This window comes from Corvus cornix, chromosome 12 (genome assembly GCF_000738735.6).
Source record: "Corvus cornix cornix isolate S_Up_H32 chromosome 12, ASM73873v5, whole genome shotgun sequence".
NCBI classification, from domain to species: Eukaryota; Metazoa; Chordata; class Aves; order Passeriformes; family Corvidae; genus Corvus; species Corvus cornix.
Window position 1 is genome coordinate 11,557,328 of NC_046342.1, and position 15,654 is coordinate 11,572,981.

General features: G+C 64.1%; 5 protein-coding genes across 9 annotated transcripts; 3 read left to right on the top strand and 2 right to left on the bottom strand.

Moving 5' to 3' along the window:
* Nucleotides 1-6: 6 nt before the first annotated feature.
* Nucleotides 7-1,887, top strand: OGG1 (8-oxoguanine DNA glycosylase). Of its 4 annotated transcripts, XM_039558709.1 has the most exons (7): nucleotides 9-225; nucleotides 307-590; nucleotides 667-846; nucleotides 932-1,110; nucleotides 1,185-1,326; nucleotides 1,417-1,466; nucleotides 1,542-1,878. In XM_039558709.1, exons 1-7 carry the CDS (start codon nucleotides 116-118, stop codon nucleotides 1,671-1,673), a joined length of 1,077 nt encoding a protein of 358 aa, XP_039414643.1. In that variant the 5' UTR covers nucleotides 9-115; the 3' UTR covers nucleotides 1,674-1,878. The 4 variants fall into 4 exon arrangements, with proteins under 4 accessions (XP_039414642.1, XP_039414641.1, XP_039414644.1 ...); XM_039558708.1 differs by having other exon boundaries at nucleotides 7-225; nucleotides 1,221-1,326; nucleotides 1,417-1,887; XM_039558707.1 differs by having other exon boundaries at nucleotides 8-225; nucleotides 1,417-1,887.
* Nucleotides 1,834-5,502, bottom strand: CAMK1 (calcium/calmodulin dependent protein kinase I). The gene is made up of 12 exons (XM_039558711.1): nucleotides 5,400-5,502; nucleotides 4,860-4,973; nucleotides 4,014-4,145; nucleotides 3,715-3,789; nucleotides 3,507-3,645; nucleotides 3,288-3,414; nucleotides 3,118-3,193; nucleotides 2,912-3,024; nucleotides 2,724-2,802; nucleotides 2,539-2,626; nucleotides 2,333-2,459; nucleotides 1,834-2,255 (listed from the first exon to the last, which is right to left on the bottom strand). The coding sequence occupies exons 2-12, from the start codon at nucleotides 4,943-4,945 to the stop codon at nucleotides 2,200-2,202; spliced, it is 1,098 nt and encodes a 365-aa protein (XP_039414645.1). The 5' UTR covers nucleotides 4,946-4,973; nucleotides 5,400-5,502; the 3' UTR covers nucleotides 1,834-2,199.
* Nucleotides 5,503-5,794: 292 nt separating this feature from the next.
* On the bottom strand, nucleotides 5,795-8,918 carry TADA3 (transcriptional adaptor 3). Its single transcript, XM_010390381.3, has 8 exons — nucleotides 8,333-8,918; nucleotides 7,957-8,207; nucleotides 7,682-7,787; nucleotides 7,369-7,510; nucleotides 7,127-7,230; nucleotides 6,916-7,025; nucleotides 6,597-6,782; nucleotides 5,795-6,520 (listed from the first exon to the last, which is right to left on the bottom strand). Exons 1-8 carry the CDS (start codon nucleotides 8,537-8,539, stop codon nucleotides 6,328-6,330), a joined length of 1,299 nt encoding a protein of 432 aa, XP_010388683.2. The 5' UTR covers nucleotides 8,540-8,918; the 3' UTR covers nucleotides 5,795-6,327.
* Nucleotides 8,919-9,095: 177 nt separating this feature from the next.
* On the top strand, nucleotides 9,096-11,113 carry ARPC4 (actin related protein 2/3 complex subunit 4). Its single transcript, XM_039558714.1, has 6 exons — nucleotides 9,096-9,244; nucleotides 9,430-9,548; nucleotides 9,879-9,990; nucleotides 10,064-10,159; nucleotides 10,299-10,469; nucleotides 10,900-11,113. The coding sequence occupies exons 1-6, from the start codon at nucleotides 9,242-9,244 to the stop codon at nucleotides 10,903-10,905; spliced, it is 507 nt and encodes a 168-aa protein (XP_039414648.1). The 5' UTR covers nucleotides 9,096-9,241; the 3' UTR covers nucleotides 10,906-11,113.
* A 226-nt stretch (nucleotides 11,114-11,339) lies between these two features.
* LOC104683323 (tubulin monoglycylase TTLL3) lies at nucleotides 11,340-15,612 on the top strand. Of its 2 annotated transcripts, XM_039558703.1 has the most exons (11): nucleotides 11,340-11,907; nucleotides 11,991-12,094; nucleotides 12,219-12,542; nucleotides 12,688-12,816; nucleotides 12,884-12,998; nucleotides 13,096-13,203; nucleotides 13,457-13,625; nucleotides 13,701-13,849; nucleotides 13,925-14,171; nucleotides 14,250-14,685; nucleotides 14,758-15,612. In XM_039558703.1, exons 1-11 carry the CDS (start codon nucleotides 11,679-11,681, stop codon nucleotides 15,343-15,345), a joined length of 2,598 nt encoding a protein of 865 aa, XP_039414637.1. In that variant the 5' UTR covers nucleotides 11,340-11,678; the 3' UTR covers nucleotides 15,346-15,612. The 2 variants fall into 2 exon arrangements, with proteins under 2 accessions (XP_039414637.1, XP_039414636.1); XM_039558702.1 differs by having other exon boundaries at nucleotides 14,250-15,612.
* The last annotated feature ends 42 nt before the right edge of the window (nucleotides 15,613-15,654 follow it).

Here is a 15,654-nt window from a genome sequence, read left to right on the forward strand (position 1 = left end):
GTGGGGAGGTGTGGGGCCGGGCCGGGGTTGTGGGGCAGCCGGGGCATAGCACCGGGCGGTGCCCTGACTCCGCCGCCCTCGCGGGCAGGGGCGTGCAGTCGCTCCCCCGACCCCCATGAAGCTGCGGGACGCCCCGTCCGCCTGCCCGTCCCTGTGGCGCTGCCTGCCGTGCCCACCGGCCGAGCTGCGCCTGGACCTGGTGCTCTCCTCGGGACAGAGCTTCCGGTGAGCCAGCCAGGGGTCTCGGGCATCCCCCGGCCCTGCCCGGCGCGTCCGAGCCGGCCCCGATCCCCCCGTGTGCGGCAGGTGGTGGGAGAGCAGCCCGGGGGCCTGGACGGGTGTGCTGGGGGGGCGCGTCTGGACACTGCGGCAGGACGGGGACCGGCTCTGGTATACGGTGTACGGCGAGGAGGATGAGCACGAGGAGGAGCAGCAGGGTGGGTGTCCCGCCAAAGCAACGAAGCTGGACGCCGCAGAGACGGACCGGATCCTGCGCGACTACTTCCAGCTGGACGTGGGGCTGTCGGCCCTGTACCGTGCCTGGGGGGCGGCCGATCCCCTGTTCCGCAAGGTGGCCAATGACTTCCCAGGTGAGGCGGCCCCACGGAGGTACACGGGATGGCCGTAGCACCTGCCCGGCGTTTCCTCACTGCATCCTCCCTGCAGGGGTGCGGGTGCTGCGGCAGGACCCCGTCGAGTGCCTCTTCTCCTTCATCTGCACCTCCAACAACCACATTTCCCGCATCACTGCCATGATCGAGCGCCTCTGCCAGGCCTTCGGCCGCCGCCTCTGCTGCCTCGATTCCCGACCCTTCCACGCCTTCCCATCCCTCTCGGCACTCACAGGTCCACCACCACCCCGTTGCTGCTGCTGTCATCTTGCCATGGCCTCGCCTGCGTGCACTCACGTCCCTCTGCTGTGCCCCCGCAGGCGCTGATGCCGAGGCCCGGCTGCGGGCGCTGGGCTTTGGGTACCGGGCCAAGTTCGTCAGCGGCAGTGCACGGGCCATCGCCGAAGGGCTTGGCACCGAGGGGCTGTGCCAGCTCCGCACCGAGCCCTATGCCGAGGCCCGGAGGGTGCTGTGTGCCCTGCCTGGCGTAGGTGCCAAGGTGGGTGCCAGGATGAGGGTGGGACAGGGAGCAGAGACCAGCACTGGGGGCTGACTGGGTACTGCTGGTGGCAGGTGGCCGACTGTGTCTGCCTGTTGTCCCTGGACAAGGCGGAGGCGGTGCCGGTGGACACCCATGTCTGGCACATTGCGCGGCAGCGCTATGGCGTGGCACTGGGCGGCAAGAGCCTGACCCCCCGGGCCTACCAGGAGATCGGTGAGGGCAGAGCTGGACTCTGACATGGGACCCTCAGGGGTGGTGGATGGTGCCAGTGTCCCCCACACTGGTGTTCACCTCTCCCCGCAGGTGACTTCTTCCGGGGCCTGTGGGGCCCTCGTGCCGGCTGGGCACAGGCAGTGAGTACCCCCCCTTCCTGGCACCCTTGCCCCCCACCCCAGCCATGCCCACCCCATCATCTCTCCCCACTCCAGGTCCTGTTCTGTGCCGATCTCCGCAAGGGCCAAAACCAGCCAGCAGCCAGCATCGGGCCTGGGAGAGCTGAGGCTGGGAGAGCTATGGGGATGGGCCCCTCTAGGGACACTCCAGGAGGAACAGTGACTTGAGTGGGACATGGCACCTGCTGCCAGCCTGGGATAGAAGGGTGTGGGCAGCTGCCTGTTGCCTGCCCACTGTGTGCATGGGGGAAGCTGCTGCCCTGGGCAGTGAGGCTGGGTGGGTCAGGGCTGTGTCCAGCTCCCTCAGTGCAGAGCTGAGCCAAGCACCTTTGGCCTCTTGCCTTTATTACAAGCAATAAAATAGAAACATCCATTTGGAAAATTGTCCTTGAACATGCTGGGGTTGGGGGTGTGGGACAGTGCCAGGCCAGGTGTGGAGGGAGGGAGGGGGTGTGGGAAGGGGCCCAGGACACAGCCCCAAGCTGGGGGGCTCTGTGGGGTACTCGTGCCCCAGTGCAGAACTCTGCTGTGAGGCTGCAGTGAGGGGTAGCCCTGCATACCCAGGGCAAGCCGAGCATGGTGCCTCCACACTGTCTCCCCTGGTCCTGCACTGCAGAGCCCCCCACCCCACACAGGGCCCGTGGGGGGCTGGACCCCCCTGGGCCCCCTTGGATGCAGCTACATGGGGCCATGCTCAGTCTGGTGGGAGATGCTGAGCTCTGCCTGTGGGTGGGCGCCCACACTCTGACCCTGCAGGGAGGAGCAGGGTGAGATCCTGGTGGCAGCCCCGAGGGGTGTGGGATGGGGATAGGGGGCTCAGAGCTCACCATTGCTGGTCCCCCTGACCAGCCGCTCTCCAGGGCTGGTGGGAGTCATCTGCCCAGGGACGTCCTGGCTGTTTCCCAGCTGCAGCTTTCTCATGTGTCTCACCACCGCTGTGGCGTTGAAAGCTTGCTACCAACCCCACAGTGTCTGTCAGGGGTGCCTGAGGGGCTGCTGCACCCCCTAACACCCACCAGCACCCCACACTCACCTTCCACTTGCTCTTTGCGAAGTTCTTCTTGATCTGTTCACTCACTGACTGGTGGATATTCTTGTCCAGGGCTGTGTCCCCGGCAATCCTGGAGCAAGACAGGGGTCAGCAGGGGCCTCCCTACCCCATGACTGCTGTGGGCTGAGCTGGAGACAGGGACAGACAGTGAAAGGTCTCCCCCTTACCAGGGATGCTGCAGGGCTTGCTCACAGGTGAAGCGCTTGCCAGGGTCCTTCTCCATTAGGTGCTGGATAAAGTCCTTGGCTGGGACAGAGCATGGAGCAGCTCTGAGTGCCTGTGTCCACCATTCCTCCGGGTACTGTGAAGCTGTGCCAGGCTCACAGGCCCCACTGCCCTGGTGGTTCCAGCTCACCTGAGTCTGAGATATCATCCCAGTAGGGTGAGTCGAACTCGTACTCAGCCCGCAGGATCTGCTCAAAGAGCTTGGCATCGTTCTCATCATAGAAAGGGGGGTAGCCGCAGAGCCTAGGGGGCAGTGGGGAGGGGGCTGCTGGTCCCATGCAGCCCCAAGGTGCCAGGCCCCCAGGAGGGGAAGAGAGTGGGAGGGGGAATACATACAGGATGTAGGCGATGACTCCAATGGACCAGCAATCCACTGCTTTGCTGTAGGGCTTCTGTGCCAGCACCTCAGGGGCTGGGTGGGATGGCAGCGGTGAGGGGGGACCCCAACCTGTGGGGGGACCCCAACCCCACACCTAGGATGGTGGCAGCCCATGGCAGGCACTCACCCACATAGCCAGGGGTGCCACAGGCTGTGGACATGACACTGCCACAGCCCTCGATCTTCGACAGCCCAAAGTCACTGATCATGATCTTGGAGTCCTCATCCATGCTGTAATAGAGCAGGTTCTCGGGCTGCGAGGAGAGGAGGGTACAGGGAGGGGTGACTGGGGTCTCCTCCTGCCGCCACCACCATGTGCTGTGTGTGTCCCCCCTCAACTGCTCACCTTCAGGTCACGGTGGACGATACCCATGTCATGCAGGTATTTGACAGCATCGAGGATCTGCCGGATCAGGGTGCTGGCATCCCGCTCGGTGTAGAAGCCCTTCTCCACAATGCGATCAAAGAGTTCCCCCCCGGAGACCCTGCGGGGATGGGCAGCACCCGTCAGCATGCCCCCCCCAGCCCCTCTGGAGCCCCCCAATGTCACTCACAGCTGCATGATGAGGTAGAGGTGGGTGCCACTCTCGTAGATGTCATCCAAGGCCACGATATTGGGGTGCTTGATTCTGCAGGGGGAGGCACAGGGGGGTGAGAGGGCACCCAACTGCCCCCACCTCAGCCCCCATGGGACAGGGAGCAGCCAGGCTCTGCACCGCAGGTCATCACACACCACTGGCTATTTTGGGCACTGGCAATAACATGCGGCAATGAGTGCTGGCAGTGGGGGGCTGTGCCAGATGTGGGGGAGCACAGAGTGGGACCCCCACCCTGGTGCTGGGACAGCCCCTACTTGTGGAGGACGGCAATCTCATTCTCAATGCTGGTCTCCTTTCCCTCCAGTGCCTTCTTGGCAATGCACTTGATGGCCACGAGCTTCCGCGTCGCTTTCTCCTCTGCCAGGACCACCTCGGAGAAGGCCCCCCTGGGGGGGGTGAGGGATGAGCAGGGCAAGGGGGCCACCAGCTGGAGCTGCCAATGCCACCCTGCCATGATTGTCATGGCGACAGGCAGAAAGTCCAGCTATTTATAGGAGAAAAGCAAGCAGGAGCAGCCCGCTGAGATGGCCGAACATGGACCCTGCCAGCAATAGGATGCCTGGCACCCTCCGCCCTCCCTGTGTGGCTGCACCATCCCCATATCAGGCAGGATAAGGCTGTGGTGTTGCTGAGGTCGAGCTGTGCTGGGGCTGAGCCCCCGTGTGGGCTGTGGCAGCCCTGTGCTGTGCCATGCTGTAGCACCCAGGGCCACCCAGGAGCCAGCCAGAGCTGTTGGCAGTGCCCAGGTGGGGAAATGACAGGAGTGACAGGCAGTGTGTTTGCGCTGCGCTGGGCCCTAAGCCTCAACATAATTAACCTGCTAATCTAGCCTAAGAGCCTTACAGTGCCGTGGGCACCACTGGGAACCCCTCTGCTAGCCAGAGGACCACCCCCAGGCACCCTCAAGCACGGCACCGGGAACCAGCCAGCACCAGAGGGAGGTGGCACCTGTGCCCCACAGCATGTCCCCTCATATGCCAGTCCCACCCTGGGCCAGGATTTGAGCTGGTTCCATATGGCAGGGTGGGCAAAGCCTGAGGGGCCAGACCCATCACCACGAGTGGGTTGTCACTGGTGTGCCACACCAGTCTGCAACTCACGTGCCCAGGACATCTCGGAAATCATAGATCCTCTGAATATCCTCGGTCCTCTTCTTCCAGCTGAGCCCATCCTGCCCCAGCGGCATGGTGCCCTATGGGGCCACCCACTCCCACCTGTGACACAAGTGGGGACAGCTTGCCAGCGTGCTGGGATGGCATGGGGACACACGGGATGACAGGGTGCTATGGGGAGGTAGTTGTCATCCTGGGGTGATGGGAACAAGCTGTGTCGACGCAGGAGTTTTGGCGTAGGTTGCCCCACTGGGGAAACATGCTGGGACCCTCCCGATGCCCGCCCATGGGGCGGGTGCGGGGCGGGCAGGCAGCGGGAGGGCCCCAGACACACGCGTGGGTGCACGGGGGAATCCCCACCGCCATTTCCCACGCCCGCCAGCTGGCACAGCCGCGCCGGGAGGGACACGCGTGGGAGCAGAGCTGCGTGGCGCGGGTGATGCGCGGCTCCGCCGCCGCTACTCGGTGTCACGCGTGGGCACGGTCTCCGCGCGTGGGCACGCCGCCCCCGCCCCGCCCCGCCCTTACCGACGGCCCCGGCCCCGGGCCCAGCGGCGGAGCAGCGGCGACTCCTCCCGGCGCGGCGCCGCCGGACAGCGCTGACGTCACGGCGGGGGGCGGGCAGCGCGCGGCGCCGCCAATGGGAGGGGGCGGCTCGGCCGCGGTGGGAAGGAGGGGGACACGCGTGACCGCGGGCGCGCGTGGACACGCGGGAAAGGCGCGGAGAGGGCGACACGCGCGGCGCGGCCACACCCACACGCTCCCCCCGCGCGCCTGTTGTGGGGATGCGAGGGCGTTCCTTGCGTAGATGCCGGACAGACCCAGCCCCGCCACTCTTCGCCCTCCTCCCCAGACTGAGCCCAGCACCAGCAGGACCCACCCCCACAGCCGGGCAGGGCCGTCCCCATGATGTCCCCACACCATCACCTGCACACGGCTACCTTTATTGCCCGTGCTCGCGGCAATAGAAACCACCGGTACATGGAGAGCTCGGCCACGCACCCACCGGGCCTCCCACCCCTCCAGCCCCTTCTCCTCCCCACTCCCCCCAGTCCACCCGTGGGGTCTGGGATCTCCCCCTGCCCCACATCACAGAGAGGGACAGGGGACCGTGGGAACTGCACCGTCACAGCCACCACATCTGGCCCCTGCAGTGACCTGGCTGATGTCACCCGAGTAACGGGGAGCGTGCGGAGACATGGGAGTGGAAGCCACCAGCCGGGGTCGGGGTGTTCATGGGAGGGACCTCTGCAACTCCACGGGGTGCCCAGCTTGGGTCAGTGACAGCCCCGCACAGGGAGGGGACAGCAGCTGGGCTCCTTCATCTGAGTGGGGAGGCCGAGCAAACTCAGGGCATGGGGGAGGCTGTGCCAGTTCCGCCCAGTGGTGGCTGGGCTCAGGCAGGGCAGCCCCCTGCAGGTGAGGTCCACACCGACTGGGGGGTCCTTGGTCCCCGCTACCCATCCAGCAGCTTGAGGATGCTCTCCCGCTCCTTCAAGGTCTTCCAGGCCTGGTCCTTCTCCTTTTTGGTGGGTGTGCGCTTCTTCTGCCGGGCAGCCATGATCTTGCGGAATGCGTCCATCACCTCATTGTCAGCCATGCGGACACGCTGCCGCAGCTCCTGCCGGTGCAGCTCCTCCTTGGCCAGCCTGGGGGGCACAGGGGGGTGTGAGGCCCTGCTGGGCAGCCCCCTGCCTGCACCCGTCCCTGCCCGCTCGCTCTTACCGCAGCAGCTCGTGCTTCTTGGTGCGGTTGTGGGCGCTGAGCGCCTTCAGCTCTGCCTGCCTCTTGCGCAGCTCAGCCAACACCTCGTCCTCCGAGTCCTCGGCCGGACGGTCCTCTGACTCCAGCAGGCCCTGGGCCACCAACTCCTCCTTGATCCGCCCCTCCAGTGACTTGGTGTGGGGGACACTGCCAGGGTGGAGAGTGGCTGCTGCTCACCACACGCCCTTTGCTCCCTGTGACTCACAGTGGCAGGGAGCCAGCAGCGTGCTCCGTGCACCCACGGGCAGTGCTGAGCTCCGGGCTCGCCTGAGCTGCTCACCTGAAGGGCTTGTTCTGGCTGCGGGGAGATGTGCCAGCACCGTCAGCTCCTGAGTCCTTGCCAGTGATCTCAGGGATCGGGGAGTCCTCAACAGGGGATATGATGTTCTCCTAGCAAAGGGAGCACAAGGGAAGGGTTACAGTGCTGGGTCTTGGCAGCAATGGCCCACAGTGCCAGGCCATCATGGCGTGGCCCCATCGGAGCCCCTCACCTCCACAAGGGCCTGCAGGAGACGCTGTGTCAGGGGACCAAAGGGACACCCGTCCTCTGGCTGCTCGTGCTGGGCTTCTGACTTCTTCAGGAGGGCATCAACGTCTGGGAGGAAAAAAGCAACCCCAAAGGCACAGAGGTGAGCAGTGGGGCAGGGCAGTCTCAGACTTTCTTGGGCCTGGCTCCACTGGGCACAAGCACTCCCAGCCCCTCTGGGCAAAGGCAGGGGTGGGATGGGGGCACCTTTAGTGTCCAGCTCAGTCAGTGGCCCCAGGACACCCTTCTTCTTGTCGGCAGCAGCTGCTGCCCGGGCTCCATCCTTCTGCTCCTCCAGCAGGTCCTCTTGTGCCCAGCGCTGGGAGTAATGCTTCCCCAGCGGTGGAATCTGCAAGAGCAAGGCTCAGCACAGTTCCTGGAGCCTCTGCCTTGCCTTTCACCTCCGCCTTGCCTTTCACCTCCCCAGTGCCATGGCAACATCCCAGGCATGAATGCTCATTGTGAAGTGCCAGAGAGGATAGGGAGAGAGGGCAGAGGAAGGGGCTCAGGAGCTTTTCACCTTGTAATGTTCAGCCTCATCCTCCGGTGGCTTGAGCAGCTCCTCCAGGACTCTGACCTCCTCATTGGTGAGATCGGCACAGTACGGCTCCACCGATGCCCAGAACCTGTGAAGACAGATGAACTGTGAGGGGGAGCTGCAGGGGAGCACGTGGAAGGTGACACATGTCCCCTTTCCCCCTGTGGCACCTCTTCTCTCGGGCTAGAAGCAGCCCTTGTGCCAGGTGCTCCAAGGAAGGAGAAAGATGATCCCAACGCCCCCCAACACCCACACACCTGTTCGGAGCATCATTTTTGGGGATGCGGGGCACATCAATGGGATCATCCTGGAACTCATATTCCTGGATCTTGGGCTGCAGGTTCTTGGACTTGGGCCTGCCAGGCCCAGGCCCAGTCCCATGGCCCCCTTTGCCCTCCAGCTTCTGCTTCTTTGGCTTCCCATGTTTGACAGATGTGCCCACATCGTGGTCCTTGCTCAGCTTCAGGAACCGCCGGTCGCCCTTCTTATCCTGCCAGTCCGTCAGGATCTGGAAGAGAGTGATGCCTCATAAGGTCCTGTGCCCAGTGCTGGGCAGGGGCAGGCCAGAGGCAGCCCCTTGGTAGGAAGGAGCCAGACAGAGAGCCTGTCCCTGACCCAACGTGGTCCCAGCACCTGCGTCTCGGCCTCCAGGACGCGGAGGCGGCGGCTGGCAGAAGACAGCAGCGTCTCCAGTTCCAGCTGCAGCGTGTCCAGCTCCTCGATGCCGATGCCATCGTCCTCCGAGCGGGCCAGCACGGCCGTGTACCGGGGGCACACCTTCACGTGGTCCACCGACTTGAAGTCATGGAACTGCAGCGGGCAGTCCTTCAGCTCGCTCATGGCGGTGGGGACCGGGCACCGAGTGGGCTCTGGGGGACCGACGGGCGCACGGGGGAGCCGGGGACAGGGGAAGTCGGGAGGGAAGGGAGTGGAGTGGGGACCTACGGAGGGTGGCGGGGCATCGGGGCTCTGTGGAACCCGGGGTGGGAGATCACCGGAGCGCTGAGGGAAACGTGGGGAGAATCACAGGGGCGCTGAGGGAACAAGGCGGGGGGGATCACCGGGGCGCCGAGGAACCCGGCGGGGGGATCACCGAGGGGAACCGGAGGGAGATCACCGGGGCGCTGCGGGGACCCGGGGGGGGATCACGGGTCGCTGCGGGGACGAGGCGGGGCCGGCCCCGGGGCGCAGCGGAGGCCGCGGGGCCGGGTCTGGGCCGGGCGCCCCTTCCGGCCCCGCGGGGGCCCCGCCTCCCCTTCCCATTGGCCGCGCCGCGCCCCGCGCCGCCGCTCATTGGCCCAGCCCGCCCTCCATCTCCCTTCCCTAATATGGAAACGCTGACAGGCGCCTACCAAGCGCGGCAGGCCGCGGGGGGAGCTGCGCGAACTCTCGCCGCCGCCACCCGGCTCCGTGCCGCGGGGGGGCCGGGCCGCAGGGCGGGAGCCTTCCGCCGCCCCCCCCCGCCGCAGTGGGAGGTGCCGCGCATCCCGGAAGAGGTGATCAGCCACTTCCGCCTGCCGGGACCGGAGCGCCGCCGCCACCATGGTAGGGCGGGGGGCGCCCGGTGAGGGGCGGTGGCAGCGGGGAGGCTGGGGAGGGTCGGAACCGGGACCAGCGGAGTGGGCCGAGCTGGGGGGGCTGCGGGCTGCTGGTCGGGGGCTGGGGCAGGGGGCGAGGCCCGAGCCCCGGGCTCCGGTCGGGGGTCTGACGCCGCCGCCGTGTCCCCGCAGACTGCCACGCTGCGCCCGTACCTGAACGCGGTGCGCGCCACGCTGCAGGCCGCGCTGTGCCTGGAGAACTTCTCCTCGCAGGTGGTGGAGCGGCACAACAAACCCGAGGTGGAAGTCAGGTACGGGGGCGGGAGGGGACCAGGGGAACCCTGCGGAGTCCTGGCTGCCCGCCCTGGGGGCCGCTGGCCCGTTCCTGCCTTTCGCTGGGCACCCCGCTAGCCCTTAGGCACGGGGTCGGTGCCGGCAGGGAGCAGGGGACGCGTGGGGAGGAGGAAGGGGTTGTAGCTTGGGACCGAGGGAGTGTCTGCCCCGAGGAGGAACATCTTCGGAAGGCGGGAGCATCCTGTAGCAAGGTCCCCACATCCCCGTGATCCCTGCGGCTCCCCTTCCCTGTTTCCCACCGGTAAATGCTTCCCTCTGAGTCACTCCTGCCCTCCCTCTGTCCACAGGAGCAGCAAAGAGCTGCTGTTGCAGCCGGTGATCATCAGCAGGAACGAGAAAGAGAAGGTCCTCATTGAGGGCTCCATTAACTCTGTGCGCGTCAGCATCGCAGTGAAGCAGGTGAGGGGGGGTTTGGGCAGGGGCCTGGCAGCTCAGCCTGTGGGGAAGCCTCACTTCCCTTTTCTCTCTCCAGGCTGATGAGATTGAGAAGATCTTGTGCCACAAATTTATGCGCTTCATGATGATGAGGGCTGAGAACTTCTTTATCCTGCGCAGGAAGCCCGTGGAGGTGAGATGACAGGGAGGGGACAAAGCAACTCCTGACTCTGCTCCTGGCACTGGGAGGATGTCCAGTGTAGAACTGGGATGTGAGGTTGCATGGGCAGCGGTTTGGGTGCTAAACCCTAAGGTGTTTCTCTCTTGGGCAGGGCTATGACATCAGCTTCTTGATCACGAACTTCCACACGGAGCAGATGTACAAGCACAAGCTGGTGGACTTTGTCATCCATTTCATGGAGGAGATTGACAAGGAAATCAGTGAGATGAAGCTCTCTGTCAATGCCAGGGCTCGCATCGTGGCAGAGGAGTTCCTTAAGAATGTGAGACTCTGAAATGGGAGGAGGGGTCTCTGATTCTGGGAGTGGGGTGTTGGGCTCAAAGCCAGTGTGGCCCTTGTGCCCAGAGCCCCCCTGTCCCATTAGTGAGGACAGGGTGACATCCCACCCAATGAACCTCTTGGAGACAGGGAGGAGAAGATGCCAAAGGTCCTTTTATCCCCTTTGCTCATGAAGTGCCACCTTTTAAGACCCCCAGAGCTTGCTCAGTGGCAGCAGCAGCCTTGGGGGATGAGACCCTTTTGGTGGGTGCCAAGATGGTCGTGCAGTGCGTGGGGGAGGCAGCAGGAGAAGCTGAGCATGGATCCCTGTGAGCAGTGGCCACCCTCAGCCTCCATTCTGGGTGCCAGGACAGTGGTGAGGGCTTTCAGAGCACTGCAAGCAGGGACTAACAGCCGTTGTGTTTTCTCTCCAGTTTTAGGCCGTGGTGCAGGACCCCGTGGCTCCCCTGTGCTTGTGCCTGCTGGGCACTGTGCCTGTGCCTGCTCCCGTTCCTCGAGGACCACCGGGCGGGGCCGGGCCCTGCCTGCCCCTCTTGGGCCGGGCGGGAGCAGCCCCCGCTTGCGGCAGCATGGCCCCGGCTGCTGCCCCTGTCTCGTCTTGTTTTTTAAATGGTCTTGTTTGCTGTATCCACTGCCTCAGTTTCCTCCCTCCTGCCACTCTTGGCCACACTGGGGAATGGGGGGGGGGGTGGGGGCACTGTGGCCCTGGGGGCAGGTCATGGAATGGGAGTAGGTCATGGCATGGGAGCAGAGCATGGAACTGGAGGGGCATGGTGTGGCAAGAGCAAACAGTGGGGGTGTGTGAGGGGCCATGGGGGGTGTCAAGAGAGTATGAAAGGACTTGAAGCCGGCCTGGAGGCAGCAAGGAGCTTGGGGTGTGGGGCACAGAAGGATTTCAGGCAGGGTGCAAGGTTTGAGTGGGGGATTGCAGGCTGTGGGCATAGGTGGCTGTTTGTGCCCCCTTCCGGGCAGTGGAGCCATTGTGGTGGCTGGAGCTGGGGCTGTGACATCACAGCAGTGCTGGGGTTGGGGGAGCCATATCCTGCATTCTGACATCCATGGTACTGGGGCTTAGAGGCCATGTCCTGTGCTGGATGCCTGCTTCAGTCCCCAGCAGGACAGGGGAATAGGACACCCCACTTGGCACAGAGGAGGAAGAGCCACCCACAGCTCCCCTCACTCTCAGGCTACCATGGGACAATGTGACACAGAGAGCAGCACTGCAGGGACACAGCCCCCCAGCCAGGGACAGCACTTGAGCAGGGTACACTCCAGGCACCCCACGGCCCAGCAGGCTGGGGACAAGGGCACAGTGGGGCACCCTGGGACTGTGCAGTGCCGCTGGGACACTGGCACAAGGCTCAGCAAGTCGGAGGCTGCCCTTTCAAGGCCCCAGAGCTCAGGCAGGCAGAGGCAGGCAGGTCAGTGCTTTCTACCTCTCCTTGCCTGCCCTGTGGGACTGGGGACACGGGGACAGTGGGCTCAGACAGGACTGTCCTCACAGGGCACTCTGCAGCCACCACCACCAGCCGCCAGGTTGGCTGCCAGCGCTCGCTTAACCTTGAGCAGCTCAAGAAGGCCAAGCTGCATGTGGAGATGGCCATTAAGGTGAGGGACCTGATTTCACACCCCTCAAATGCCACATGCTTGCATTTATTGCATTTCTGGCTCAGCAGAGCTGAGCCAGAGGGAACCAGGACTGGGGCAGGCTGAGCCCATGATCTCTGTACAGGAGAAGAAGATCTTCATGGTGCAGGGCCCCTACCCCATCATCCGCCACCTGCTGCGAGCCCGGGGCTGGGTGGAGAGGAAGCTCCCCAGCATGGGCAGACAGCTGGAGCAGCACCGTGGTGACCAAAACAAGCAGCGGCTGAAGACGAGGCCACGTAATGGTGGTGGTGGGCAGGGGGAGGCACTGCTGAACCCATGCGGTGGGGCACAGCCTTTTCTGGGGACCACAGACCCCCTGCACTATGCATGGCCACCTGCTGAGGAGGAGGAAGAGAAGGAGGAAGAGCAGTGTGATGAGGACCCCAGTGGCATCCATGACCTCATGGTTAGCTGAGAGGGCTGGGGCTGAGCTCTGCCACTGCCCCCAGCACCCTTCCCCCTGGGACCCCCAGGCGTGGGCACAGCCTCGGACAGGGGATGAGGATAGGATGGGGGCTCTGTGTCCCACTGTGGCTTCCTCCCTCTGCCAGTCCTACCTGGTGCGGGACCGGTTGCCAAATTTCATCTGGACCAACTTCCTTGAGGCCACTGACCATGAGCTGCTGCAGCAGGACCACGTGGTGAACCACTATGCCCGAGTGGATGCCTTCACCACCAAGGTGGGAGGCTGGAGCCCCTGGGGAGGGGGATGGGGTCTAGTAGGGACTGACAACCTCCTCTAAACAGGAGGGGCTGTGCCTCAGCCTACAAAACCTGCCGTGGATTGAGCAAGCCGACCCCAACACCTTCTTCCCCCGGTGCTACCGGCTGGGGACCACGGATGAGCAAGAAGCTTTCATTGGTGAGCCGAAGGCTGTTGCCCTCCTGTCCCTCCTTATGCTCCCACTCCTCCGATGTCCTGTGCAGGACTGGCTGAGGATGATGCCTCCCTCTTGCAGAGGATTTCCGCTTGACAGCAGCACGCAGCCTGCTCAAACTGGCCCTGGAGGAGGCTGGGGACAGGCCAGTGAGGACTAAGCAGGTCTCAAACTCTGCCAAGAGGGCAGGTGTGTACATGAAGCTGGGCCTGGAGGTGATGGCAGGGATTTCAGAGTTAGGGACATCTGATGGCTGAGCTTGGAGGCACAGCCTCTGCTCATGGCTGTGGCCTGGGATCCCCCACTCCCTCCTACCAGCCCACCTTATGGGTGCTCTGCTCCCCACCCCATCCCCATGCACCCAAAGCCACCCATCCTACAGGGAGTCTCTGGCCCTAAGGCTGGCATGGGAGTCACATCTCTCACCCCAAGCATTCCACAGCACCGGCAGGCTTCCCCCTGTACACTGAGCTGGTGGAGGAGGCCTTGGAGGTCTGTAAGCAGCACCTGGGTGTTCTACGACATCACGACATTGACAGGGGCACCCCGTCCCCCTGCAGGACATGCATTGACTGGGACCGCTTCCTGCAGGAATACTACCATGTGGCACAGTGAGTGCTTAGTGGGATGGGGGGATGAGGGGCGCCATGGCAGGGCTGATGCTGAGGCCCTCATCCCCCCCACAGTGAGGGGGCAGGGCTGGTGCTGACCAGGCAGCAGCGGAAGCAGTGCCAGAACCTTCTGCGGCACTTGGCAGAGCAGCTGCCCCAGCTTGGCATGGAGGGCAAGCTCAACGTCTGGATCCTCAAGCCTGGTGCAGAATCCCAAGGCAGGGGTAAGGCTGGGGGAAGCAGGGAGCACACAGAAGCTCCCCACTTAGGAGGGGTCCCACCATCAATGTGTTCCCCAGGCATTGTCTGCACGACGCGGCTGGAAGAGGTACTGCAGCTGGCACGGGGCTTCACAGCACCCTCGGTGCAGGTGGGCAGGTGGGTGGTGCAGAAGTATGTGGAGCGGCTGCTGACCATCTTCGGCACCAAATTCGACATCCGTCAATGGTTTGTTGTGACTGACTGGAAGCCACTGACCGTCTGGTTCTACCGAGACTGCTACCTGCGCTTCTGCTCCTGGCCCTTTTCCCTGTGTCACCTGGAGCGGTGAGCGCTCCCCACCCCAGCTCCCCACACCCCAGCACCCTGGCACCCCCTGACCCAGCCCCATTCTCCCTGCCTCAGTGCCAGGCACCTCTGCAACGTCTCCGTCCAGAAGTGGTACAAGACATCACCAGACCAGGACCCCCGTGTGCCCCCTGACAAAATCTGGTCAAACAAGCAGTTCCAGGAATACCTGGAACAGCTGGGGCAAGCAGATGCTTGGCACCAGGTACTGGTGCCCGGCATGAAGGCGGCGATCCTGAATGCCCTGCGCAGTGCCCAGGACCAGGTGGGCTTCCGCAAGGGCAGCTTCGAGCTCTATGGGGCTGACTTTCTTGTCGGGGAGGACTGCCAGCCCTGGCTGCTGGAGATCAACTCCTGCCCCACCATGAGACCCTCCTCAGCAGTGACCCGACGGCTCTGTGCCAACGTCCAGCGGGACATACTGCGCCTTGTGCTCGACCGCAAGAACAACCCCACCTGTTCCATTGGAGCATTTGAGCTCATCTACAAGGAGGTAGGCTGGGGGGATGGGGGGCAGACACCCCCCAGGCACCCCGAGCCCCCACTCCCTGCTGTCTCCCTGCAGGCAGCTGTGCCCAAGCCTCTGTCAGCACGTGTGAAGCTGATGGTCAAAGGCTGTTCCCTGAAGAAGCCCCAGCCAGCACAGCAGCAAGCCCAGGACAAGCCCCCTACCGCTGCGGCCAATGCTCTCCAGCACCCGGTGTCCCCACGGGCCAGAGCCACCCATGTACCCAAGAGAGCACAGCATCAGTTCCTCACCACTCTGCCTTGTGCCCCCAAGTTCCCCATGTCAACAAGGGTCAGAACCACGCAGGTGCGCCGGAGAGCTGAGCATCCATCTCCCACCAAGGTGCCCAGTGCCTCCAAGCCACCTGTGTCCCCAGGGGGCAGAACCACCCAGGTGCCCCAGCCCAGAGCACCAATAGGGAAGCTGCCTTCTCTGGAGCAATGGAGCCACGGCCCTCTCCCCAGCTCTGACCCCCCCGCACCATCAAAGGCTTGGGCCTCCTCTGCTGGGAGCCAGCGGCTGCCATGGCTCAGTCACCTGCCTGGGCAGCCCCAGGCTGCACAGCCCCGGATCAATGGCTGTCCCCTGAACTGGGTGCCTGTGCCACCACCCCGAGGAACCCCCAGCAACCACTGGCCATGCTAGGGCTGTGCCCGCTGCTTCCCTCCTGCCAAGCCCCTGAGACAACCTCTGTCTGCGCAGAGCACCAGGAGCCTGTGCCTGAAGCAGAAGCACATAGCAGCTCCCAGCGGGATGCAGAAGACCTGGGACACTGAGACACCCCCAGGAGAGGACAACACCCTGTCTGTCCTTGCTGGGCCAACACCACAGTACCCAGCTACCTCTCATCCCAAAGAGCTCCCACTGCTGTGTCGTGGAACCCACCTCCTCCCCCATGGACGTTTTAAAATAATTCTGTGATAAGGAGCCGGGGTCGAACCTTCTGTGTGTAAG

Excerpts from the sequence above, each read along its gene's own strand:
- ARPC4 (XM_039558714.1), top strand. Across the intron at positions 9,549-9,878 it reads AAACCCGAGGTGGAAGTCAG|GAGCAGCAAAGAGCTGCTGT; the intron begins GTACGGGGGCGG and ends CTCTGTCCACAG. Across the intron at positions 9,991-10,063 it reads TCAGCATCGCAGTGAAGCAG|GCTGATGAGATTGAGAAGAT; the intron begins GTGAGGGGGGGT and ends TTCTCTCTCCAG.
- TADA3 (XM_010390381.3), bottom strand. The coding sequence starts at position 8,539 with ATGAGCGAGCTGAAGGACTGCCCGCTGCAGTTCCATGACTTCAAGTCG. Across the intron at positions 8,208-8,332 it reads TCCTGGAGGCCGAGACGCAG|ATCCTGACGGACTGGCAGGA; the intron begins GTGCTGGGACCA and ends ACTCTCTTCCAG. Across the intron at positions 7,231-7,368 it reads GACTGAGCTGGACACTAAAG|ACGTTGATGCCCTCCTGAAG; the intron begins GTGCCCCCATCC and ends TTTTCCTCCCAG.
- CAMK1 (XM_039558711.1), bottom strand. The coding sequence starts at position 4,945 with ATGCCGCTGGGGCAGGATGGGCTCAGCTGGAAGAAGAGGACCGAGGAT. Across the intron at positions 4,146-4,859 it reads TTCCGAGATGTCCTGGGCAC|GGGGGCCTTCTCCGAGGTGG; the intron begins GTGAGTTGCAGA and ends CACCCCCCCCAG. Across the intron at positions 2,803-2,911 it reads GGATGATATCTCAGACTCAG|CCAAGGACTTTATCCAGCAC; the intron begins GTGAGCTGGAAC and ends GCTCTGTCCCAG.
- LOC104683323 (XM_039558702.1), top strand. The coding sequence starts at position 11,679 with ATGGGACAATGTGACACAGAGAGCAGCACTGCAGGGACACAGCCCCCC. Across the intron at positions 12,095-12,218 it reads ATGTGGAGATGGCCATTAAG|GAGAAGAAGATCTTCATGGT; the intron begins GTGAGGGACCTG and ends ATCTCTGTACAG. Across the intron at positions 13,850-13,924 it reads TGCAGAATCCCAAGGCAGGG|GCATTGTCTGCACGACGCGG; the intron begins GTAAGGCTGGGG and ends TGTGTTCCCCAG.
- OGG1 (XM_039558707.1), top strand. The coding sequence starts at position 116 with ATGAAGCTGCGGGACGCCCCGTCCGCCTGCCCGTCCCTGTGGCGCTGC. Across the intron at positions 226-306 it reads TCCTCGGGACAGAGCTTCCG|GTGGTGGGAGAGCAGCCCGG; the intron begins GTGAGCCAGCCA and ends CGTGTGCGGCAG. Across the intron at positions 1,111-1,184 it reads TGCCTGGCGTAGGTGCCAAG|GTGGCCGACTGTGTCTGCCT; the intron begins GTGGGTGCCAGG and ends TGCTGGTGGCAG.